General features: G+C 40.7%; 1 protein-coding gene across 1 annotated transcript in view; it reads right to left on the reverse strand.

The window, feature by feature from the left end:
* LOC134665246 (rotatin-like) overlaps positions 1 to 26081 on the reverse strand; it is a 70593-nt gene that overhangs the window by 43345 nt on the left and 1167 nt on the right. Inside the window, exons 4-22 of the mRNA XM_063522131.1 lie at positions 21204 to 21308; positions 20676 to 20874; positions 17721 to 17858; positions 17040 to 17255; positions 16415 to 16584; positions 15423 to 15630; positions 14726 to 15190; positions 14224 to 14368; positions 9212 to 9361; positions 8087 to 8211; positions 7542 to 7756; positions 7221 to 7357; positions 6645 to 6857; positions 5874 to 6123; positions 4660 to 4829; positions 3452 to 3721; positions 2972 to 3192; positions 1707 to 1851; positions 268 to 398 (exon numbers count right to left, since the gene is read on the reverse strand). Of these exons, the coding sequence (XP_063378201.1) occupies positions 268 to 398; positions 1707 to 1851; positions 2972 to 3192; positions 3452 to 3721; positions 4660 to 4829; positions 5874 to 6123; positions 6645 to 6857; positions 7221 to 7357; positions 7542 to 7756; positions 8087 to 8211; positions 9212 to 9361; positions 14224 to 14368; positions 14726 to 15190; positions 15423 to 15630; positions 16415 to 16584; positions 17040 to 17255; positions 17721 to 17858; positions 20676 to 20874; positions 21204 to 21308 (3673 nt within the window). The remainder of the gene's footprint in view (positions 1 to 267; positions 399 to 1706; positions 1852 to 2971; positions 3193 to 3451; positions 3722 to 4659; positions 4830 to 5873; positions 6124 to 6644; positions 6858 to 7220; positions 7358 to 7541; positions 7757 to 8086; positions 8212 to 9211; positions 9362 to 14223; positions 14369 to 14725; positions 15191 to 15422; positions 15631 to 16414; positions 16585 to 17039; positions 17256 to 17720; positions 17859 to 20675; positions 20875 to 21203; positions 21309 to 26081) is intronic.

Genomic DNA, 26081 nt, shown 5'->3' on the forward strand with positions numbered 1-26081 from the left:
TATTTTTGAGTACGACGAATGCACTCATACTTTTACACTTGACTGTAGCTATATCTGCTGCAAAACAAATTGAATTTGTCAAGATAGTAAACGCCCGAATACAATTTTCCTTAGTCTTGAATAAACACGGTAAAATAACCTTAAATATTGGATATTTCTGTGTATTTTCTTGGCAATCGAAGTGAAAAAGCAGAGTATATAACTCGGGCATAAATGAATTGCAAATGGGTCACTTTATGCCCTCGATGTTAGCTACTATTTACTTACATCGGTATAATGTGACGGACGGGAAGCCACGACGGTCAGCAGAGTAGCGGCCGCAGCGCGCACAGCATTCGCTTCGCGCTCGTTCGAGATGATGCTCACGGTGTATTGTGCCATGGACTCCGATGGGATCGCTATACATAAACACACGGGTATTATTGGATTTAGTTGGACATAAGGAAACTTAATTTAACTAGGATAGAAAAACCGGGCAAGTGCGAGTCGGACTCGCGCACGAAGGGTTCCGTACCATAATACAAAAAACAAAACAAAATAAAAGCAAAAAAAGAACGGTCACCCATCCAAGTACTGACCACTCCCGACGTTGCTTAACTTTGGTCAAAAATCACGTTTGTTGTATGGGAGCCCCATTTAAATCTTTATTTTATTCTGTTTTTAGTATTTGTTGTTATAGCGGCAACAGAAATACATCATCTGTGAAAATTTCAACTGTCTAGCTATAACGGTTCGTGAGATACAGCCTGGTGACAGACGGACGGACGGACGGACGGACAGCGAAGTCTTAGTAATAGGGTCCCGTTTTACCCTTTGGGTACGGAACCCTAAAAAGTATTATTTACTCGGAATTTCCGAGTTGATAAGACTCTCTTTATTCTTTGAAATCAATCCTCTATTCTAAAGTGCAAATTTCTAGTTGTTTGCTCATATTAACCGGTAGGATGTAGGTATGGATGATGGTTTTTAACGGCCAACTTTTAAAGCATTAATTTGTAATGTTTTACAGCTAGTATAATGCCTCTCGTTAGTGTGATGAAAACGTATCGTTTGTGTTTCACAAGGGCAGAAAAGTTTGTTCTCCTCTCGTGCCTTGAAATCCTCGCAACACTCAAGATTCCACTTTTTTAACCACTCGCTACGCTTGTGGTCATGTGCGACGTTACTAAACAGATTCAACAGTTCCATGTTAAAAGAATGAGAGAGTTGCCAGGATTGTAACATCAGAAGAGATTGTAACTCCTACCTACATTACCTACCTACTATAAAGTATTTTGTATTTTGAAAATAGAAAATAGGTCCCAAAAACTATTTCAAATAAAATACAAAATAGTTTTCTTCAAAAGGTATTTAAATACAAAATACAAAATAGGTATTTTGCATTTTGTATTTGCATTTTAAATACAAGTATTTCAAATAAGTCACATCTCTGATAAACACACGGGTATTATTGGATTTAGTTGGACATAAGGAACCTTAATTTAACTACGATAGAGAAATGACACGCCTACCTACTAACTAAGCTGCGTCTAAATATCTTGTGAAACAATTTTCGTTTAATTCGATGTTGACGCCAGAGCCTACCACAGTAATTTAAGCTATGAAGTAGGACTAAATTGTGGTGTGATTGCTTGGAAACATCATACGAAGTCCTTCAGTCGATAAAGTATAACTAATCAAATATTATACAGTCAGTAGTTCCATACCTTGAAGTAACTGCGGCGAGAGTTGGGTGTAGCGCGCCAATTGCGCTATAACGCGTAACGCCGCGGCACGCAACGATGCGCGTGCGCTCCCCGCGCACGCCACTACGCAGCGCACAGCGTCGCCCGACCACGCCTCGCTCCAACGCTACGACAAAAGTTTGGTACAGTCAGCAGCAAAAGTTGCCTAGCGGGCGAGGTCAAAATTACCTTGACACGCTCTTATTCTCTTAATAATTAAGTCGCGTCAAGATCGTTTTGAACACCTAGCCCGCTTAGCAACTTCTGCTGCTGACTGTATAAGAAGAAGATAGGGGAATTTCATCTTGCTCAAATTAGTAACAATGCAATTGACGGTGATGAAATATCTCCTCCTTACAGTCGTAGGTACAGGTATTAGTGCATAATTATTTTCCATCGCATTGTCACGGAAACGTACAAACGTGTCTTGCTATTTCAATCAGTCTCGGTACAAAAAGTACTGACGTTGACTGTAGTAGCATAACAAAAACGAACGTTTCCGAGAAAATATGATAGAAAACTAAGTACTAATTAAAGACTTCTCGATTTTATATTAAATAGCTTTCTTAATACTTAATTAAATCGGAAACCCGGTTTTGATGTTCTACAAAAACGGAAAAACCGGTTTCTAAATAACGTGCGGCCGCTGCCCGCGCAGCACCCGCTCAGCGTGCGCGTCACTAGCGCGAGGCAACTGTCAAGCGTGTGCTCTGAGAGCTTGCAGTAGCGGGAGTACAGGGCGTAGCGTATGCAGCGCATCAACTCGTAATTAAGTAACAATCCAAATGATGGTGATGAAATATCTCCTACTTACAGTCGTAAGTCTAGGAAGGATTTTGGTGTTCTACAAAAACCGGTTTCTAAAATACGTGCGGTTTTGGTTTCCCCACCTGCGGCGGTATGCCCTCCTCATGGATCTGCCTCAGCATGGCCAGTAGAGACAGCACGGCGTCGAGGCGGCACGCCTGTCCCTTGCGGCCGCTGCCCGCGCAGCACCCGCTCAGCGTGCGCGTCACTAGCGCGAGGCAACTGTCAAGCGTGTGCTCTGAGAGCTTGCAGTACCGGGAGTACAGGGCGTAGCGTATGCAGCGCATCAACTCGTAATTAAGTAACAATCCAACTGATGGTGATGAAATATCTCCTCCTTACAGTCGTAAGTCTTAATACTTAATAAATCGGAAAGCCTAGGAAGGATTTTGGTGTTCTACAAAAACCGGTTTCTAAAATACGTGCGGTTTTGTCCCCACCTGCGGCGGTATGCCCTCCTCATGGATCTGCCTCAGCATGGCCAGTAGAGACAGCACGGCGTCGAGTCGGCACGCCTGTCCCTTGCAGCCGCTGCCCGCGCAGCACCCGCTCAGCGTGCGCGTCACTAGCGCGAGGCAACTGTCAAGCGTGTGCTCTGAGAGCTTGCAGTAGCGGGAGTATAGGGCGTAGCGAATGCAGCGCATCAACTCGTTTAGATACCCTGGAAATTAGACTCGTTTCAAAAAGACTGATATAATAACTGACCAGAAAAATGCTATAACTATTTCCACTTACTTAAATACATAATAAACGATTAAAAAAATATTTATAATTGAGACATACCTTGATTCAAAGGAAATTAACCTTCCGGAACCCATTGGCCAATCAAAATAAAAAATAATGTTTAAATTTGAAGATACCACTAAGTTTAGAAGCATCAAAAAGCAATTAAAGTTGCTTACTACATCATTTACACTTACCCAACATATGAAAATTCCTCAAGTCGATTTTTTCCAAACACGCAAGCAGTATTTTAACAAGACTTTCCAATCTGCAGCTGTCAAAATCATCATAGGATTCCAGTAGTACGATACATCGGAGCAGCACCTTGATAATGTGTATGTGCAACTGCGTTATTTCTATGTTGTCTTGCGTAGTCTGTTGGGGGAATAGTCTGTCGCGGCTCAGCAGGGCTATTATAGATGTATCTTTGCCCAGGAAGCAAGATTTTATCCAAGAATGCGCGCCGGCTAAAAGAAAACAGTTTTTTAGCTAAAAACAAATCTACAGGTTGCTTTTTATATTGATATTGGGGCAAAACCCAAGTTTGCCTTGAGTGTTCTTAGGATAAAGGCCGAGCCACACCGGCTTGCGTGTGCGTGACGTGCGCGTGTGCGTGCGCTAAAATGTTGGAGCCGCACACGTCACGCAAGCGGTGTGCCATCTCTCACAAGGATCTGTATACTACAACGCCGCACGCGCACGTGCACGTCACGCACACGCAGCCGGTGTGCACAGGCCTTAAATGGAGTATAAGATTGCTCCAAGCAAGCAGGCTAGTGACTAAGTATGGGGTTCTTCAAAAAAAGGAGTGTACAGGTAGGTACAAGTTTTTAAAAGATCGGCAACGCGCATGTAATCTCTGGAGTTACAGGCTTCCAAGGTTACGGTCACTGCTTACCACCAGGCGGGCCGTATGCTTGTTTGCCACCGATGTGGTATAAAGAAAGCGCGGTATCGCGGGCCGGGCCTGGCGGCGCGCATAGAAACAAACGCACGAAAGTGTTGCTACGGCTAGGCGCCGAATTCAGTAGAAATAAGTTTTTGGCAAAAAAAAAATTTTTGGTCAAGCTTTTATCGCTGACTGTACTTTTCTTACGACAGACAACTAATACTCATCGAGACAATTCTAAAAACGCCTAACACAATTAGATTGCGTTGTTTCATCACAGAGTTCCTATGGTCACCTCATGTCTCCATCATTACAGTTCGACAGTACTATATTATTGTATTGTCATCAGAACTACATACAGCTGCCAATTTTCATGACGCTACGATCCTTGGAAGATGGTTAAATTAGTTACCTTAGATTCCATTACATAGTTAGTTACATACAGGTCGACCTAATAAAAGCTTGTTAAAAAGAATCCGGCCAATTGAGAACCTTTTGAGTTACTTCACTACATACCTTCGCTAGGCAAGTTGTCCATGTACGCAACTATAAACTGCAGTAAAGCGATCAAAAGTGCCGTATCGCGGGGCGAGGCGGGCGGCGCGCATAGAAATCGACGCATGTGCTGCCACGGCAACGCGCCGAAGTCTGTGCATTCTGGGGACCACTTTGCCAAGTGGGTATAGCTGTAGGACAAAGATAGGGATGTTCACTGATAAATTTAAAAGTGGAAAAATTACTGTCTTGGGTGAGTCTTGAACTCATGGCCGCTGGATCGATACTCCAGCGCACTGCCATCTGAGCCACCAAGACCTCACCCATAGCCAGCAAATCTTCCCACCATATGGGTCAAGGGGACCCTAGCGACATCTCCCGTAAGAGTGTTACACTTCTTAAACGGCTACCGGAGTTCCAAGTCATATTAGAAATTCACCAGTTACGATGTGCTACCCATACTAATTTTAATTTCAGCTTAATACCATCGTTCGCAGACGTTTCTGCTTGTTAAAAATTAAAATGGTCACTGATGTTGAATCCTACTAATATATTAAATGCGAATGTTTGTATGTGAGCTCCAAATATCTGTTTATTCCTCAATCCCGCAAAACGGCTGATGAGACATAAAGAGACTTCTTATTGCACTGGAACTTTCTATCTAAACCAAAAGGGATGCGATGAGGATTGAAAGAACGGGTGTACTAAGCGGAAGGGATGAGGCGGGAGGAAATGAGGCAGAAAGGTAGGAGGCAGCAAGGGATAGAAGCGAAAAGCTATGTTTACGCCATATTAACGCCTACGCAGACTAAGGGCTGATTTAGACGGCGCGCGAACTCGCATGCGATTTTAGTTACATTGCGGACTGTTGGTTACGTCCAAAAACACGGCGGTTGGTTGGTTGGTCAACAGACCAATCAAAACCCGCAATGTAATGAAACTCGCATGCGGGTTCTCGTATCGTCAAATTGAGCTATAAGGCCCGGGCTGGTGCTAGTTGTATAATATAAGCTAGTTAAACGGCTAGAAAATAATCCCAAACCCAAATATCGTAATAAAACTTGAGCATTGAGGTATACCAAAGAGAATTATTAAAAGATACAAGAGCACATCCAGCGGAGACATCGACATACTGAGGTGTGTTTTATTGTTCGCATTAGAATTAAATTTTATGAAATTAAAATAATATTGAATGTACTCCATACCATACACATATTATTGTACTTGTAGCTTACCTTTCTAGAATATTTAGCGCTTTATTGACTTGCTTATGCGACGTAGCATTTTCCAGCGCTAGCAACGCTTTAGTGGCCTCATGCACCGGCGACCCTGTTTGTAAGAGCGTGAGATCATCCGCAGTTGGGCGGAGGGCTAGAGGCGCGGGGGGCGGAGGGGCGCCCTTGAGGACGCGGGAGGGGCTCTCCCAGGCGCACCACCAGCGGATGCGGACGGAGGCGCGCCAGTCGTCCTCGGAGAGTAACCATTCTAGAAAACAAGAACGAAGAACGTTCAAAGAACGAAGCACGTCAAATGGCGTAGGGAGCGTGTTACAAGGGTCAAAGGAATTTGAACCCTTTATACAGAAGTTATATTTCATATTTAAACGGCAGTGCCAAAGATCGCAAGCAGTCGTAGACTCGCGACTCGTTACTACTATACAGAAAAAATAATTCCATTAATGTTAATAATACACGTCCCGGTCGTCTCAATTCGTCTACGTCGCATGTAAAAGTACTTTAGGTACAGTCAACGGTAAAAATATGGGTGTACAAATCATTTCAAAAATATGTCCCATAACATAACTCTTATGAATTAAGAACTATGGGACATATTTTTGAGTAAGTTGTCTACACCCATATTTTTACCGTTGACTGTACAACAGCGAAGTAAATGGAAGTGTTATGATTTTAGTAGCCTATACAGTATACATTAATAATTTTCGAAACTGACAAAAAAGAATGTGATTTTCATTAATAAAACAGTAGAACCGTCTTTCTTTTACTTACCGACGATAGAATGTTCAGCGTTAGGACTAATACTCCAATAACTATTCACATTAAACGGCAATATAGTCCGGTCTACAACACTTAAAGGCAGTGCTGGCACTTGACATCGGTTGGCATCCAACTCCTGAAGGGCGAAGCCTGACCATGCTATTATAGCTAGTATTTGAGCTGACATCAGCACTGCCGAATCGTCGGCAGGGAATACCAAGATTACTGAAAGCAAAATAGAAATTAGACTTTGTTGCCAAAAAACATGGTTCAAATTGGAAAAGCAAATGAGTCGTTCAAAAGCTATCGCTGTGGCAGTTACTAACAAATAAACTAGAATTTAATTTTATCTTTATAAGAATATGACCTTGAGATAAGTAATAAATAATTGAATTTATTCTTTAGATACTTAATGCAATGTAAACAAACTAAACTTCTCATTAATTCATGTATGGTCCACAAGGTCCACAAGTACATAATTTAGTGAGATTAGATACAGAGCCAATGCGCGTTTGTTTATTTATATTCCTTTATTTAAGTACCTGCCAAAAAAGAAACACCCCTTACACTCTGAAAAGAAAAACATACCTCTTATCAAAAGTGCGGGTAGATGGTGTATCTTAGCCAAAGTATGCCGGCTAGCGAAACACACACTGTTGAGTATTGATACGCAACTTATTGCACACTCTGGAAAGGCTAAGTAGTCGTCCACCATCAGAGACATTCTGGAAAAATATGGCACAATTAATGCATTGGATACTTTCATATTCATTTGACAATGTACGTGGAGGCAGGAACAGTGACGATTGTTTTGACACGTTTAGTATGACTTATAGTGATTCGAAGAGAAAGCTATGAAACTGGCCGTACTGATAGTTCACATGCTGGCAGGATCGCCATGTGACTTACCTAAGTATAGCGACAATGAGCTGTATCCCATCGCAGCGCAGGAACACGTCATGCGCGCCCTGCTGTCTCATTAATACTGATAATTGCTGTAGGGAACTTCTTCTAAGTGAGGGCTCTAAAGACGGCCGTACTGATGATCGTGTCACGTATTCTTTGCCGTTCTCGTCTAGTACTATGTCTTGCTTCAACACGTCGAGGATTTGTGAGAGGCCAGTCTGTAACAATGCAAGGAAAATGTATCTTATCTAACATTAGTTTCAGATGATGTTCTAAACTAAAACCGGATAAATTAGGTTTGCAGTAAAATGTATAAGGGGCAGCACTGGAACCCGCGCAATGTCGCAGTGTCAATGTCAAGTTTAAGTTTCCGATTTAGGCCACAAGATGGCATTTTATTATATTAAGGTCCCTATTTAGTATAACTATCATAAAAGGCAAACATTTTGAAGTTTGCCTTTTTTGTCAAAATGTGTTTTAAATCTTAGAAATTAAACCTAAGGTTAAAAAATACTCAAACATTAAGTACTAAAATCGATTAAAATTACCTGGTGTGCCTTTGACGGAGAGCTAGAATAATCAACATTGAAACTCTGTGGTTTAATTCTTCTCATAGCGTTTAGTAATACGTCATTGCGTAGGGACTCTCTCGGAGGCAAATATCTATGGTCATCTGAAATTGATGTACTAATTTAGTATCATAACTTACTAGGTATACCTGCCTAAGAACAGCTGTAAAAACGTAATGAAATAAATGCAATTGTATTTGTAGTTTTGTATATTACTTGTAAATTGAACCTTAAATTCTACTCAACAAGATTTACTGTCCTATTCTGCACCCAGCAACCAACCACGTACATTCGCTGCCCTAACATAGGCTATACTGGTAGTATGGCGACGTGAGTACTTAAGTTGGGGCATGGGGCACACTTAGACTCGGCTATCAGCTTTAGTGATTTGAATATTGAACCTTAAGTCTTACACAACAAAGTTTATAACAAACCTAGCAGCCGGCAGAGTTCTCCAACTCCACACCCACTCGGCTATCACTAGCCACTTGCATATTGAATCTTAAGTCTTACAAAACAAGGTTTACAACGCACCTAGCAGCCGGCAGAGTTGGTGCGCGGCCTCCATCCGCACGGCCACGCACTGCACGAACAGTAACCGCACGAGACCCATCGTGTTCTCTGACACACTCGGCTATCACTAGCGACTTGCTTATTGAACCTTAAGTCTTACACAACAAAGTTTATAACAAACCTAGCAACCGGCAGAGTTCTCCAACTCCACGCCCACTCGGCTGTCACTAGCCACTTGCATATTGAATCTTAAGTCTTACATAACAAGGTTTATAACGCACTGAGCAGCCGGCAGAGTTGGTGTGCGGCCTCCATCCGTACGGCCACGCGCTGCACGAACAGTAACCGCACGAGACCCATCGTGTTCTAAGATATCACTAGCCACTTGCATATTGAATCTTAAGTCTTATAAAACAAGGTTTATATTATAACGCACCTAGCAGCCGGCAGAGTTGGTGCGCGGCCTCCATCCACACGGCCACGCACTGCACGAACAGTAACCGCACGAGACCCATCGTGTTCTAAGATATCACTAGCCACTTGCATATTGAACCTTAAGTCTTATAAAACAAGGTTTATATTATAACGCACCTAGCAGCCGGCAGAGTTGGTGTGCGGCCTCCATCCGCACGGCCACGCACTGCACGAACAGTAACCGCACGAGACCCATCGTGTTCTCCGCCGCGCTGACGCCCATGCATTCGGATATCTCTGGTTCTAGAGACTTGCATATTGCTTGCCCTGGGAAAATGAAACTGATATTGTTATTGAATTGATTATCCTAGAAATAAAAGGCATCAAGGTGTCCATTTTTTTAGTGTGTTGTCACTAAAACTAATCCACGTGGCCTAATCCACGCACTATCAAATCGTCTCGTCAAAACATGAGAAATGGGCCCAAAGCTTTCAAACAAGTTTCACTCACTCTTCCTATCCTATTCTATATGGATTTATATAAAAGGGTTAAGAGCGCTCTTACAAGAAAAGTCGAAATAATGCAAAATTGATGATACTAGTCGACGAAATTCAGGACTTTGTGCTCATTATTAGAAACAATGAGTACTTGTTCCAGTAAAAGTGTCTTCTTATCTTTTTAAATATCGTTGTAAATATTAGAAAAAGGACTTATTAAATTAGTAATGAATTTTTTTCTGATGGTCGTTTCCGAAAAACCCCGTGAAGCACTGAACGGCAAGCTCTTATTTGGAAATGTTGAGAAGTTTACTCTGCTAAACCTGGCTATTTTGTATTACTAATACCCTGTACTTTAGGCATATCAAACGATATTTTTCCTACATACCTTTGAGAAAGAGAAAATCAAAGTAAAACGAACTCAATTTTCTCTCCGAAACAAGTGTCAATTCCTACGAAAATCTACTTAATATCGAAGTCATTTTCATACTCAAGCAATCTGCAACGTTTGCTTATACTGTTGGTATACATTAGTGTTTATGAAATTCTACTATAATTTTTTGGCAATTTTTTGAAAACTACTCTATATTACCGATGACGCGCGCTGCGCCAGCTCAGTGCCGCGGCAAAGCTTGTAGAGGCAGGACGTGTGTCGGTCGGCTCCGCACATTTTCAACGGCGACGACGAGATTTTTTATCATTGTGTGCGGCGGGCGCCGTGTAAAACGCTATACTGTGTGCGTGTAAACCGCAACGAGAGACTTTGATCCTAGCACTGTTTTTATAGTATTATAATTTATAATGGTACAGTTTAATAAACTACCGGACAGGATTAAAAATATTTGAAACGACCTGACATTCTATATGTATTAATTTTGACTCAAGATAGTACTCAGGGTCTGATGATGGAGCCGGAAAGTAGTCACCGGTACCAATCAACCATGCAACTAAACCACTTCGTGTTTAGGCTCGTTTTATTCGTCTTAACAAGATCTTTGATACAAGATAGTACTCTGGGTCTGATGATGGAGCCGGAAGGTGGTCACCGGTACCAATCAACCATGCAACTAAACCACTTCGTGTTTGGGCTCGTTTGATTCGGCTCAACAAGATCTTTGACTTAAGATAGTACTCAGGGTCTGATGATGGAGCCGGAAGGTGGTCACCAGTACCAATCAACCATGCAACTAAACCACTTCATGTTTAGGCTCGTTTTATTCGTCTCAACAAGATCTTTGACTTAAGATAGTATTCAGGGTCTGATGATGCAGCCGGAAGGTGGTCACCAGTACCAATCAACCATGCAACTAAACCACTTCGTGTTTAGGCTCGTTTTATTCGTCTCAACAAGATCTTTGACACAAGATAGTACTCAAGGTCTGATGATGGAGCCGGAAGGTGGTTACCAGTACCAATCAACCATGCAACTAAACCACTTCGTGTTTAGGCTCGTTTTATTCGTCTCAACAAGATCTTTGACACAAGATAGTACTCAGGGTCTGATGATGGAGCCGGAAGGTGGTCACCGGTACCAATCAACCATGCAACTAAACCACTTCGTGTTTGGGCTCGTTTGATTCGGCTCAACAAGATCTTTGACTTAAGATAGTACTCTGATCTGATGATGGAGCCGGAAGGTGGTCACCAGTACCAATCAACCATGCAACTAAACCACTTCATGTTTAGGCTCGTTTTATTCGTCTCAACAAGATCTTTGACACAAGATAGTACTCAAGGTCTGATGATGGAGCCGGAAGGTGGTCACCGGTACCAATCAACCATGCAACTAAACCACTTCGTGTTTGGGCTCGTTTGATTCGGCTCAACAAGATCTTTGACTTAAGATAGTACTCTGATCTGATGATGGAGCCGGAAGGTGGTCACCAGTTCCAATCAACCATGCAACTAAACCACTTCATGTTTAGGCTCGTTTTATTCGTCTCAACAAGATCTTTGACACAAGATAGTACTCAAGGTCTGATGATGGAGCCGGAAGGTGGTCACCGGTACCAATCAACCATGCAACTAAACCACTTCATGTTTGGGCTCGTTTGATTCGGCTCAACAAGATCTTTGACTTAAGATAGTACTCAGGGTCTGATGATGGAGCCGGAAGGTGGTCACCAGTACCAATCAACCATGCAACTAAACCACTTCATGTTTAGGCTCGTTTTATTCGTCTCAACAAGATCTTTGACTTAAGATAGTACTCAGGGTCTGATGATGGAGCCGGAAGGTGGTCGCCGGTACCAATCAACCATGCAACTAAACCACTTCGTGTTTGGGCTCGTTTGATTCGGCTCAACAAGATCTTTGACTTAAGATAGTACTCAGGGCCTGATGATGGAGCCGGAAGGTGGTCGCCGGTACCAATCAACCATGCAACTAAACCACTTCGTGTTTGGGCTCGTTTGATTCGGCTCAACAAGATCTTTGACTTAAGATAGTACTCAGGGCCTGATGATGGAGCCGGAAGGTGGTCACCAGTACCATCAATCAACCATGCAACTAAACCACTTCGTGTTTAGGCTCATTTTATTCGTCTCAACAAGATCTTTGACTCAAGGTAGTACTCAGGGTCTGATGATGGAGCCGGAAGGTGGTCACCAGTACCAATCAACCATGCAACTAAACCACTTCATATTTAGGCTCGTTTTATTCGTCTCAACAAGATCTTTGACTTAAGATAGTATTCAGGGTCTGATGATGCAGCCGGAAGGTGGTCACCAGTACCAATCAACCATGCAACTAAACCACTTCATGTTTAGGCTCGTTTTATTCGTCTCAACAAGATCTTTGACACAAGATAGTACTCAGGGTCTGATGATGGAGCCGGAAGGTGGTCACCGGTACCAATCAACCATGCAACTAAACCACTTCGTGTTTGGGCTCGTTTGATTCGTCTCAACATGATCTTTGACACAAGATAGTACTCAAGATCTGATGATGGAGCCGGAATGTGGTCACCGGTACCAATCAACCATGCAATTAAATCACTTCGTGTTTAGGCACGGTTTATTCATCTCAACAAGATCTTTGACACAAGGTAGTACTCAGGGTCTGATGATGGAGCTCGAAGGTGGCCACGGGTACCAGTCTACCATGTAACTGAACCACTTCGTGTTTGGGCTCGTTTGATTTGTCGCAACAAGATCTTTGACACAAGGTAGTACTCAGGGTCTGACGATGGAGCCGGAAGGTGGTCACCGGTACCAATGATGACTGACCTGATGAATGACCACCTTCCAGCTCCATCATCAGACTCTGAGTATCACCTAGTGTCAAAGATCTTTTTGAGACGAATCAAACGAGCCTAATAAACACGATGTGGTTTAGTTGCAAGGTTGATTGGTAATGGTGACCACCTTCCAGCTCCATCATCAGACCCTGAGTACTGTCTTGTGTCAAAGATCTTGTTGAGACGAATCAAACGAGCCCAAACACGAAGTGGTTTAGTTGCATGGTTGATTGGTACCGGTGACCACCTTCCAGCTCCATCATCAGAGTCTGAGTATCACCTAGAGTCAAAGATCTTGTTGAGACGAATCAAACGAGCCTAAACACGATGTGGTTTAGTTGCATGGTTGATTGGTAATGGTGACCACCTTCCAGCTCCATCATCAGACCCTGAGTACTGTCTTGTGTCAAAGATCTTGTTGAGACGAATCAAACGAGCCCAAACACGAAGTTGTTTAGTTACATGATAGACTGGTACCCGTGGCCACTTTCCAGCTCCATCATCAGACCCTGTGTATCTTCAGTGTCAAAGATCTTATTGAGACGAATCAAACGAGCCTAATCATGTTACTACATGGTTGATTGGTATCCGTGACCACCTTAATCATCACCATTATCATCAGATCCGAGGATCTGATGATAATGGTGATGATTAAGGTGGTGGTCATACCAGTTCGTTTTTAAACCCTCGTTGCTACAAACTTTACAACCTGTAGGTACCAAATGCAATGACGAAACATGTAAATAAGCGAGTACCTATAATTTCTTTCAAGTAATATACCTTCATAAGTACGAGTATGGGGCTATTCATAAATTACGTCGTTTCAAATGGAAGGAGGGGGGGGGGTCTGGACATCGGATGATGGTAGCATGACGTAGGAGGAAACAGAGTCATCCGAAGCATGATTTTTGGATGATTTGAGGGGTGGGGCCCCGGTCAAAAACCGTCAGAAATAGATGACGTAATTTATGAACAGCCCCTATGTACATTTGCACTGCATTTAGTATTTTCGTACTTACCAAATAACAGTTTTAGGACTTTAAAAGTTAAGTACAGTTAGTGTTGTTATGGTTGATTTCAATATGCTTCGCGAAGGATCAAGAATGTTTAATCCATCATTGTAGTGCGAGTGTGGTAGAAGGGATCGGCATACTGAGCTCGCACGGCCTGCCGCAGCGCGTAAAATACCTAAACTCGCTCAACCCCGAAATGTAATAGCACTCTTAAGAAATAAGGGTTCAAGGTCAAGTAGGCCATAGAACATTAATAACTTAAAATTTACGTACGACACCTGGCAAAGACCTGAAATTAATGTAAAAATATACTTTAATGAGTTTGTGATTTCACAATTTAATTTATAACAAAATTGCAGACTCCACAAAAAGTGAATTGAGGAAACTACTTAGAAACAGCAAGGTAATATAAAAAAAGTTTCATAGTATAAAATACAGTACCAATTTCGGTGTCATGTTCCGCATAGACATGCAACAGTGGTAGCATTGGTAATAGACTCGCCAGAAGCCGCCACCAACAACTCTCACTCAAAACCATACGGCCGCGAAGCAAGTACAGCATAATGTCAGTAGCGCTGGTTTCAACCTAGAAAAAAAATTGTATGTGTATTGTGTTCAGAGCCAAAGGAACCATCGCCCACACTACACATCTTAACATCTTAACTGTACATTGCGTTCACACACACACCTTATGCGTTCTGTAATAAGGTCCACCGATGTACGGTTTGGAGTGTTGGTGTTTGTATACGTATTCATTTACTATATTGGTAAAGAGTGATCAATAGTGGAAGAGGTGTTAAGTTAAAGAAAAATGTTTGCCTCGAATTTGATAGCTATAATCGACGTTGCTGTATTTAGACTTTGGCCTCTTGTACTCTTGCATAACTCTTTACTAAATAGATGAGACAAAAAAACACTATAATAATATCTGAAAAAGGCTTACCTCTTTTATGTTGGAAGACATCCCGTGACAACATATCTCAGTGAGAATACTAACATCACCAAGCAATGTTAAGCACTTCTCACTGTCTATCTGATTTATATCTTCATCCACCAACACAGACTTTACCATACCAGCCATTTGATTGTAAAACTTTATAGAAACCCAATTCACATTATGTGCCATGAGACTTAGGGCTATACTTCGAGCTAAAGTCCAATCTTCATTGCTCAAGTCCATATATCTAGCCTTTCTCAATAGTGTATTAGCTACTTCGTCCAAATAATTCTCGTTCAAATGTATTTCTAAAACCGGTAAGGATTTTTTAATAATCTTCAGAACTTGCTTGCTGCTGCGGCATGAGTTTTTGTTCTTCATAAATTTAACTGCCGCATCCATGGCTTCTATAAGCCTAGTAAACTCTTGATATTTTGTTTTGAACTCGTTGCTTGTAGGTATTTTCATATTCTGAAAGTTAAAAAAGGGCGAAAATAACACAAGGAAAGGAAAGAAGGAATTAACCCACAAAATAAAATTAACAATACCTCTGCCTTCCATAATTAATACAATTTAAACCTGTCCAAAACTAAAGTCATTAGTCATTAATTTCAATGACAGTTTCTGGGGCTAGGGTTCACCATTCCGCGAATCTATGTCTTAAGTATGCTTTATCTCTAGATGCTCTATATAGCTCACTTACTAGTAAAACCTCAGAAATATCCTCACTGAGACTGGGATAGAATAACTCCAAAGCTGGGTCGAGCTGCGCGGCCTGCAAGGCGACCATTAGCGAGGAAGGCGGGAGGGCCGAGCGCCGCGCCCAGCGCAACAACTTCTCTGCGCACCTTACTAGGCGGAACCACGCTACTCGATGATGGCTCAGCTCAGGGTAGTTTGTGTACGATTTCCTATAAATAAAAGTATATATACTTAAGCTAGAACTAGTTATTTTCAAGGAAAAAGTGTGTAATTTTTTGCCGGTTGTCAGTATAATCCTCCTTCCTTCCTTCCTCCTCCTTCCTCGTCCTTTCATTACATCATCATCATCTCGTCATTTCATTTCTTCCTCGTTCTTCGTTCCTTTTCATTATGTGGTGCACAATAAAGAATATATTATTATTATTATTCTCTTTATTCAATTAGGGTCTTAGGTTATAGTTCGTTTTTTTTAGCATTAGAAAGAACTCCATAGAAGGAAGCGTACAGTTTTTATCAGGCTCTTTTATTGTTAATAATTATTGAATTATCTAATGTAGCACGGTCAATACATATAATTTACTTCAAATTATTACCGCTAAAAGTGACGGATTTGAAACCACAAGCTTACTTCTGCGAAGTTCTTTCTAATGCTAAAAAAAACGAACTATAGGGTTTTACAATGTGAGTATAAAAGTAAAATATAAAAGTAAAGTATTATTATTATTATAATCTAGTGGCAAAAAATGCTATTAAAAATTTACCCTTGTTGACAGTCGAATAAGTGGAACATTTTTCGTACTGAAACTGTTACTATTTATTCAAACAAGCCGTAAAATCCGAGTGATAAGGGTATGATCATGTTCATGTCCAATATATTTAACATGAACACAATGGTTGCCTTTTTATCGTCTATCTATTCAAAAGTCATCATAGAAGAAATACTAGATCAGAAAGCCAATTAAAAATCGGCGAGGTCACATTTTTTTGACTCACTTGTATTTCGTCAACAGATCTCCAAGCAGTCTCATGACCATACAACTTTTATGCGCTATGTCTCTGTGCGTTTTAGATGTGTGGTCAGCGATCCAGAAGCTTTCCGTCACACATTCTAGCAGAAGCTGTATAAGGGACTCCACTAGGCTGAGGCATGTGTTTAACGTTTTCTGAAAAAATAATAATAGTTTATGCTAAATAATAATATCAATTTAACCCCTCGAGGCTCAGTCATACAAGAAATTAGTAAAAATTTTGCCAGTGAAATTTGAATCTATAATGTAGGAAATAGAGTTGACACTTTGTTTTGTTTTAAAAATGGTGGAAGTAAAACAATAAAAGCTGTGTTCAAATTGAACTTTATTTATATTTCATCGAACTAGTTAAGTACTAAGGTAGGACCGCGAGCATAGTACATACTAGTTTCACCTTTTAAGTTAAGAGGTTAAATAACAGTAAAATGCTAAGAAACCCGGGCCCAATAGCGAAAGGTGACAAGTTAATTGGGACATAGGAACTTTTTCAGCATATAAAACTCGCCGACGCTCCTAAGTGTCATCAGTATCGTAAATTTATTACAATACCTATTTAAATGAAGGCACTGCACTGCATGATTAATTCTTACCACATCCAAAACTTCGCTTTTATTATCCGGATCAACCAGCACAACACTCCTAGCCATGATAGTAAGCACCGTGTGCGTAGTCTCCAAAGCATACAAGGGGGCCGGCCACTGTCTCAAAGCTGCTAGTGTGTCATCCTGCAATTCAGGGGAACTGCTGCCAGCCAGCTCTTGGAGTTCTGCGTTCATGGCGTCGTCTATTTCCTTCGAGTCCGTGATCTATGAAACAGGCAATTAATAACATGTTCATTGGAAACATAGGTGGCTCGTTTAGATCATAGGGTAGGACCCGTTAAGGGGCTCAACTAGACCCACTTAAAAACTCAATTTCATTGGTAACTCGGCGATATACAGCGCGCGGTGACATACTGTAGGCGGTATAACGACTAATGAAATTTGAAAACTCGGTCGATATACCGCACATCCGTCTGCAGTCCGCTATATGAAATAAATTTATTTTATGCGATAAATTAGTACAGCAACAGCTAGGGTTTGCACGACGGATCCGAAATGTATGGGAAGATCCGCGGATCCGGATCCAGATCCGGATAATTTCATACATTTCGGATCCGGATTGCAAACCCTAGCAACAGCATTAAAAAACGGGCAAACAAATTTGCTGTTAAATTTTAATTACCTACTATTACTTTCAGAGCCAGACAGGCATCGTAAAAAAATATTTACCTTGTATGCATCATTAACCAAATCAACAGAAGATAATTCGAAGATCCTCTTATTCAGAGCTCGGGTGATACTCAGCAGAACTAGTAACACCTCATTTGGACGCCCGCCTTGTCCGGTGTCCGCCATCAAAAGCAGGTTCTAGAAAATAAAAATAAATGACTTGGTAGATAGATAGATAGATAGATAAAATCTTTATTCAACCACAACTTACATGCTTTTTGACACAATAAATAATAACAAGAGACAAAAAGAAAGTTGACAAGAGATAAAAAAAAAGAAAAATGCAACATACAATTTTACACTACAATAGCAGTAATAGCAATTTACATATTTGACATATTTTAAGTAGAGGGTCATGTGTTGTGGTAAAGAATAGGCGCTGACTCAGCATAAATACTGCGGAGACCGCAGCGCTGATCTTCCGTCAGGACCTTAAATAAACCTACAGTTATGAACGACCAGTGCAGCGCTGGTCGATGTATGTATGAAATATATATAATTAAAATTAAAATTATATTTAAAATTATATATATATATATATATATATATATATATATATATATATATATATATATATGTATCTATATGTATTTGTACAATTGTAATTGTGGATATTATAAATAATTGAAAAAAATAAAAAATAAAAATAAAAATAGAATAATACATAATGTGTGTCGAGGAACGGTGTGTGTGTATGTGTGTGTGTGTACAAAGCATGACGTATAGTTAAATACTTACTTGTAGTAATTAAGTATTATAAGATTAATATGATGTGAACGCAAGTGGACAGGCGGCGATAGATATAGGTAGGTAACGGCAGGTAATGGCAGGTAATGGTGTGAGGGGTGGGGTTAAGTTTAAGCATTTCGTTTTTGTGTTTCTAGTAAGTATTGGCGTAATTTTTTTTTAAATTGAGGTTTACTTTTTAATATACGGATTGGTGGCGGTATGTTATTCCAACACTTTGTAGCACTATACCTAAAACTTCCCCTAAAGGCAGCAGCCCGGTATTTTTGAGGCTGCAGCATCAGAATACGCGGGGCTCTAACTGAGTGACAGCTTCTGTTTGTTGACCAAACCAATTTTTTGTATAGATAGCTTGGAGTCTGAGTGTTTATTACATCAAACAGTAAGCATGCCAACATTAGTTCCTGACGTGGTAGCATTTTGAGACAGTTACCGTTATTTATAAATGGAGTGACATGAGTCCGCGGGGGAATATTGTAACAAAACCTGGCACATGCGTTTTGGATCCTCTGAATGCAGCGCTGCGAGCGCGCCAAGAGGCAAGGCCCATATACAGTAATACAGTAATTTAATTTCGATATAATAAGGGCTTCGCATAGTCTCACTCGCAGATCGACACTCAGAAATTCACGAACGTTGTATAAAACTTTTAGACGGTACATACAGTACCGGAATATTTCAGCAATGTGACCTTCGAAACGGAGGTTACTATCCATCAAAAGACCAAGATTTCTCGCTTCGGTAACTGGAGCCACATTCATACCATTCATTTCTATTACAGGATTACAGGCTGTTATAGAGTTTGTCTGGTGCGGTGAACCCAGGATCATGTATTTGGACTTTATAGGGTTTAGAACCAGGCAGTTTTTAGAGGCCCATTCTGAAATACGTTTAAGATCAGAGTTTATGTTAGCGACTGCTGAGTCCGTGTCGTTGGGAAAGAAAGAAAAATATATTTGGAGATCATCCGCATATAACTGGTATTTACAATGATTAATGCATTGGATGATGTCGGCACTGTACAAAATGAAGAGCAAGGGACCCAAAATAGAACCCTGCGGGACGCCTCTTGTCACAGGTATTGGCTCAGATGATATAGAGCTACCGTCACTACGAGTTATTTTGACCAACTGTTTCCTGTTCTTAAAGTAGCTCTCGAACCATTCGATAGTGCGGTAATTAAAACCATAATAATGTAGCTTTGCCAAAAGAAGTGGAATATTAATGCAGTCAAAAGCTCTCGAAAAGTCAAGCAGCACCAAAATAGTGCCTTTGCCCGTGTCTTGGCCAGCTAGAACTTCGTCTACTACATCATGAAGCGCTGTGCTAGTGCTACGTCCTCGCCTAAAGCCCGACTGCATTTCGGGTAAAATGTTATTATATTCCAAGTACTTGGATACTTGGTCATAGACCACTTTCTCTAAAATTTTTGACAAGTAAGGCAATATACTTATAGGTCGAAAATCTTTTAGGTCATTTGGATCATTTGTTTTTGGAATAGGACGTACAACAGCTGTCTTCCATAACGATGGGAAAGTGGATGTAGTAATAGAGCAATTGATTAAATCAGTGATGACACCCAAGGTGCGTGGAAGCGTCGTCAAAATCATGTCAAAATTAATACCATCATAACCAATAGCGTTAGACTTAGTGTGAAGTAGTAGTTTACTGACGACGCTTTCAGTTACAGTAGATAGTTGGAAAGATGAAATACCATATAAGCTATTCCTAAAATGCATTATGCTATCCCAATTTGGTATATTATTACCTGGTACATCTAGAAAAGTAATATTCATAGCTGTAGGGTCATCAAACTGTTTTGGTATGTCCGCTTCGTTTTTGAAACTGGGTAATATGTTTTCCTTAAGGTTTTTCCAAAGAAGTTTAGGATGGTTAAGATTAAGATTAATGTTTTGATTAAAGTAAGCCTTCTGTTCATAATACAAGCTGGTATTTACTAGATGTTAAGATGTGATGGTAAGATGTTGGTAGAGAGGTAAGTTGGTGTCTCAGTGTCGCGAGTTTAAGGGTTGATTTAGACGGCGCGCGAGCTCGCGTGCGATTTTAGTTACATTGCGGACTGTTGGTTACGTCCAATTCAACTCACCGATCAAAAACCGAAACGTAATGAAGCTCGCATGCGAGTTCGCACGCCGTCTAAATCAGCCCTAAGGCTCGCCACTGGCAGTGAATATTTTTTAAATATACCTGAACAATTGACGGTCGATTCAGAAATATTTCAGGCGGGAAATCCCTCAGAAACACGTCGCAGATGAAGCGACAGCAACGCCGTGTAGATTTCACCAACTTCAAGGCATCTTCGACCAGCATCACAGTTTTGGAGTCAGATGACGTCAGCTGTACCCACGGAAAAAGAAGTAACCGGATGCCATCATGTTCTTTTGACCTGAAATTTTTTAATGAAATATTTATAAAAAATTTGATTCACAACAAGGAACAAGGCCCGTATTGCTCGTACAAATAAATTCTTAAAACTTAAAATTAAAAAATATTTAAATGACAGAGAGATAGCTCCTCTGAATAGTCTGCTCTTGAGGCGGAGTTTGTTCTGGAACCTCCAAAACACCCACCGCAACCGAACCGGCATCGGCACAGGCACCGGAATGGAAATGCAGTGGCGAACATGAAGCGCGATTATGGTAGTAATGGCGGACTATTTAGGAGTAAGTTAAAGATGGCCATAGCTACCCAAAAAGAAAGGATAATAATACTTACACATTGACAGGATCCTCATTAGATATGGAACCATCTCTTGATGACTGGTAATCATTTCTCAAGCCTGTCAAATAGTCCTGGTTTGAATCTCTATCACTTTCCGAACTGAAAAAAGTAATTGCAGATTAAGTCAACACAGCTGACTAAATGTAAACCTTATTACTGCAACAAGATAAGGTATCCATAACAATAAGTTAAATTATAACACGTGTATTAACACATTCACTGCATTATGGGGGCCAAGTGATAAGCTAATTTTATTAATGGTGCTTCCACACTAGCAGTTATATATCATTATACATATTACATTGTGTGACAGGGACAACATGATACTATTGTACTATATATAGCTAAATATAACAATCAGTGTAGTATAGAAGCACCACAAGGATGGTAAACTTTTCACAAGAGGAGCCAATTTCAATAGAAATAACAATCTTTGGAATTGCAAAAAGCTCAGATGCTGTTTTCTGACATTTTAGAATACAATACTTAGTTTCGATGGCTTGAAGAGCCTCAATTATACAGTCAAGTTCACAAACATATATCCTTATGTGGCACCCAAGAGACGGGTCAAGGTCTAGAGGCTCACAACTCAAACGATGGGAGGATGAAATAATAACTACTGTAGGACCACTCTGGACAAGACTGGCCAGGCAGAGGAAATACTGGAAAGAGTTGGAGGAGGCCTTTGCCAACAGGCACACTGAACAATGAGACTTCATTTAAAAATCAATCCAAGCAAATAGTTCAAAGTTCAGAAGAAGAGCCTATACAAATACAAATTATTTACAAGCCAACATTCCAGCAATAAGTTGTGAACTCAACCATACTTTTTACTTCATTATGTACATAAATATTATGTACAAACAGCAACACTCCTAAGTAGGGCTCGCGGTCGTGTCCGTGATTCGTGAACCCGTAGCCGTGCGCCCGGTTTCGTGAATCACGGCAACGGTTTTCTGGTCCGTTCCGCACGTGACATTCGGTTACGTGAAATTAGGGTACGTGAATCCGTGTAGATCCGTGTAGGCGTGATCACGGCTTCACGTATCTTAAGAACACGCCGGTTCGGTCCGCCCGCGACGTTGAGTGAAGATAGATACGATGCGGTCTCTAAGAGCTACGAATAAAAATGTATCGTGAGTTTTTTATTCATAGCTCTAATTCCGTTTCATTACTTTAATATAAATATAGTGCAATGCAACGGGCAGGTCGCTAGTTTTGACTAAAATCAATAGCTGATTATACAGAAAACAGAATAACCCCATAAATTATTTAGATATAACCATTATATTCAAATCGATGTAAAAAATACAATTTAAGTTTAATTCACACGTAAATGTTTGTCCGGCGAAAGTCCCGTATTCAATATACTAAGTGGTAACACAACTTACTAATCATCAATACACTCTTCAAGAAAAAAAGCAGTAAGCGTTGGACATGGACATCTCCCAACCAAAAAATCCAAAATGAGATAGATTTTATTATGACTAACAAACATCATATGGTAAAAAACATGGAAGTTTTAAACAAAGTCAACTTCTCTTCAGACCACAGACTACTTCGAGCAACATTCAGTCTATGTCATAAAAGTAAAAACAGAAAAAATTATAAAAACCAGATAATAAGTCCTAAAACTGATGACGAAATTAAAAAATATATAGAAAATTTAAAAACAAATCTTAGCGATGAATTAACCAATGTGCCGGGAAGTGTTCAAACATATTACAACTACCTGGAAGAGAATATATTGCGCAGCTTACAAATTAACGAAGAAACTAGAAGGAAACAACATACAATACTTAGCAATCACACAAAACAACTAATCAAGAAACGCACAGAATTAATACAACTTAAAAACAAAACTAAAGATCAAAAAAAGGAACTCACTGAAATGTTTAAAATTACTAACAAAGCAATAAAACAGGACTACAACAATTACAGGGAAGAGATAATTACAAGGAACATACATACACACAGAAGTACCAAAAGAGCTTACAAGGAAATGTCTCTACATAAAAATTGGATACAAAAATTAGAGAACAGCTCAGGCGAGACCAAATCAAGGAAGGAGATATTAGAACACGCAACTAAGTTTTATAGAGAACTCTACAGCAAGAAAGAAAATACACCGTTACAGCAAGAACACAATATCACCAGCAATGGGTGCAACATAGTTAAACCAATTGATGAAGATGAAGTACTCTCTCACATAAAGAAACTGAAAAATGAGAAGAGCCCAGGCCCAGATGGGCTAACAAATGACTGCCTTAAACTAGGAGCTCCAATTTTACTTAAACACTTAAAAAAGCTATTTAATATGATACTAGAATTTGAAATAGTACCAAAACAATGGTGCTCTTCTGATATAGTACTAATATATAAAAAAGGAGACCCATTAGATATTGGAAATTACAGACCCATTAGCCTACTGACAAGTGTCTACAAGCTCTTCACATCGATTATACTGAAAAGAATTGCTATAAAAATCGACACCGCACAACCAAGAGAACAGGCAGGCTTCCGCTCAGGCTTTAGCACAACCGATCATATACATGTAGTGGAACAACTAATTGAAAAATTTAATGAATTCAGGAAACCACTATATGTTGCTTTTGTTGACTACAGCAAAGCCTTTGACAGCATCAGTCACAACTCAATCTGGAACGCACTAAAAGTGTCAGGAGTAGAACAGAAATACATAAATATCATCAAACACATATACTCAAATAGCACAAGCAGAGTTAAACTTGAAAGAAGAGGAGATCATATCAAAATTGAAAGAGGAGTAAGGCAAGGCGACCCTCTGTCACCCAAGCTTTTCATTGCCGTACTAGAAAATATTTTTAAAAACATAAACTGGACTGGATATGGTATTAACATTGATGGATGTCGCCTAACGCACCTGCGGTTTGCAGATGACATAATCATATTTGCAGAAAGAGCTAAACAACTAGAAAATATGTTACAGACACTAGACAAGGAAAGCGATGAAGTAGGCTTACAAATGAACAGAAGCAAAACGAAGGTAATGACTAATAGCCTTGACACCCCCATCAATGTAAAAGGAAATACAATTGAATATGTAAAGAAATACATATACCTGGGCAAGCAAATTTCCTTTTCACGGACTAATAACGAGGAAGAGGTAGATAGAAGGAAAAATATTACATGGCGAAAGTTTTGGTCATTCAAAGAAATTCTGAAAGGAAAATTTAGTATGAAGATAAAAAGAATAGTAATGGACACATGCCTTCTGCCTAGTTTATTATACGGATGTCAAACGTGGACTTACACCAACAAGATCAAACAAAAAATAAACACTACACAACGAGCCATGGAAAGAAGCATACTGGGAATAAACAAAATGCACAAAATTAAAAACGACACTATAAGAATAAAAACAAACGTCAAAGATGCGCTCACACAAGCCCTTAAGCTCAAATGGCAATGGGCAGGACATATTTCAAGATATACAGATGACAGATGGACAACACTAACAACAAGATGGAAAGGACCATTACCAGCCAAGAGGAAAGTTGGCAAACCAGTCAAACGGTGGACTGATGACATAGTAGAGGTTGCAGGAAAAGACTGGATGTACAATGCCAAACACAGACATTTATGGAAGAAATGGGAGGAGGCCTTTACCCAAACGGGATCCATACCTCACGAAAGGAGGAAAAACAACAGAAACAACAGCATAAAAACATATTTTAACAGAAACTAAAAAAGAGTTATGGAAATAAAGAGGCTATAATAATAATAATAATAAGCCCGCAGGGCAGCTTGTGGCGAGCTGTTGGGGAGTAACGACCCCACGGACCCGAGTGCTCCCGAGAGTCGGTCAGGGTCTCCGTCTCCGGCGTGTCTTCGTCGGCCGGAGTGGACCCCAAGGGGACCCGCAGGACTCTCAGCTCTGGCTTGCCTTCATTGGCCGTCCAGAGAGGAGTCGTTAGAGCTATATGCTCCAGGGTTGGAAGTGTTAAAGGGCATAACGCCGCGAGTAACTTCGGAGAAAGCGCAGCACCACCTCTCGACACCCCTGAGCCGCTCACGTCGGTGTTGCACCTGGCCGTCTTTACGATGGCGCATCAGGTGCCCATCTAACGAGTGGCGAGTCACCACCTGTCTCGATAACTTGTGCAAACAGTGTTATGGCAGGTGTCCGGACTTCTTTGCAATAGCCCAGTCTTTTTCCACCCAAACTTAAACCATAGACCAGTATTCTGACCATATTCTTTACAATAGCTTCCAATGCCTGCTGAAACCGGTTCACGGATATTTATTGATGTACCCGTGAATGGGTTCCAGCAGGCGTTCTACATGACATCAAATCTCTCCAAACGGCCTCTACGTGTTGGATCCATATCCCCACGCACGCCTTATAAATGACCGGGCTCGAAAGACCCGAGAGTTTTAAAACGGAGATACAAATAATAATAATAAGTGGTAACTCAATTCAATAATATTACATACTTAGTCCTTATTTATTTTTCTCCCGGGCGTGTCGAACCTACGAGACGTGCGATAAGTATTCAACGGAACCGAGCCCGAAGCTCACGCAGGTACGGGCTACGTATCATGGCGTGTCACGGCGTGTCACGTGAATCCGGACGCGAACGCAGGTACGAGGTACGTACCTTGCCGTGTTCGTGAAATTCGTGATCTTAGTACCGCCGGGCTTAAGAACCCGTAGCTACGGATCGGCGTGTATCACGGATATCAGGAGCCCTACTCCTAAGTGTGCATTGGTGGACCTTATTACAAAAGGCATAAGGTCTACCAATGTACAGGTAAGGGTGATGGTACTCTTTAACCTTGTGCCGCCCACCATACAAAATTATAGCCAAGGAAATTAGAATCTTGTTGTAT

Source organism: Cydia fagiglandana, chromosome 6 (assembly GCF_963556715.1).
Source record: "Cydia fagiglandana chromosome 6, ilCydFagi1.1, whole genome shotgun sequence".
Classification (NCBI taxonomy): Eukaryota; Metazoa; Arthropoda; class Insecta; order Lepidoptera; family Tortricidae; genus Cydia; species Cydia fagiglandana.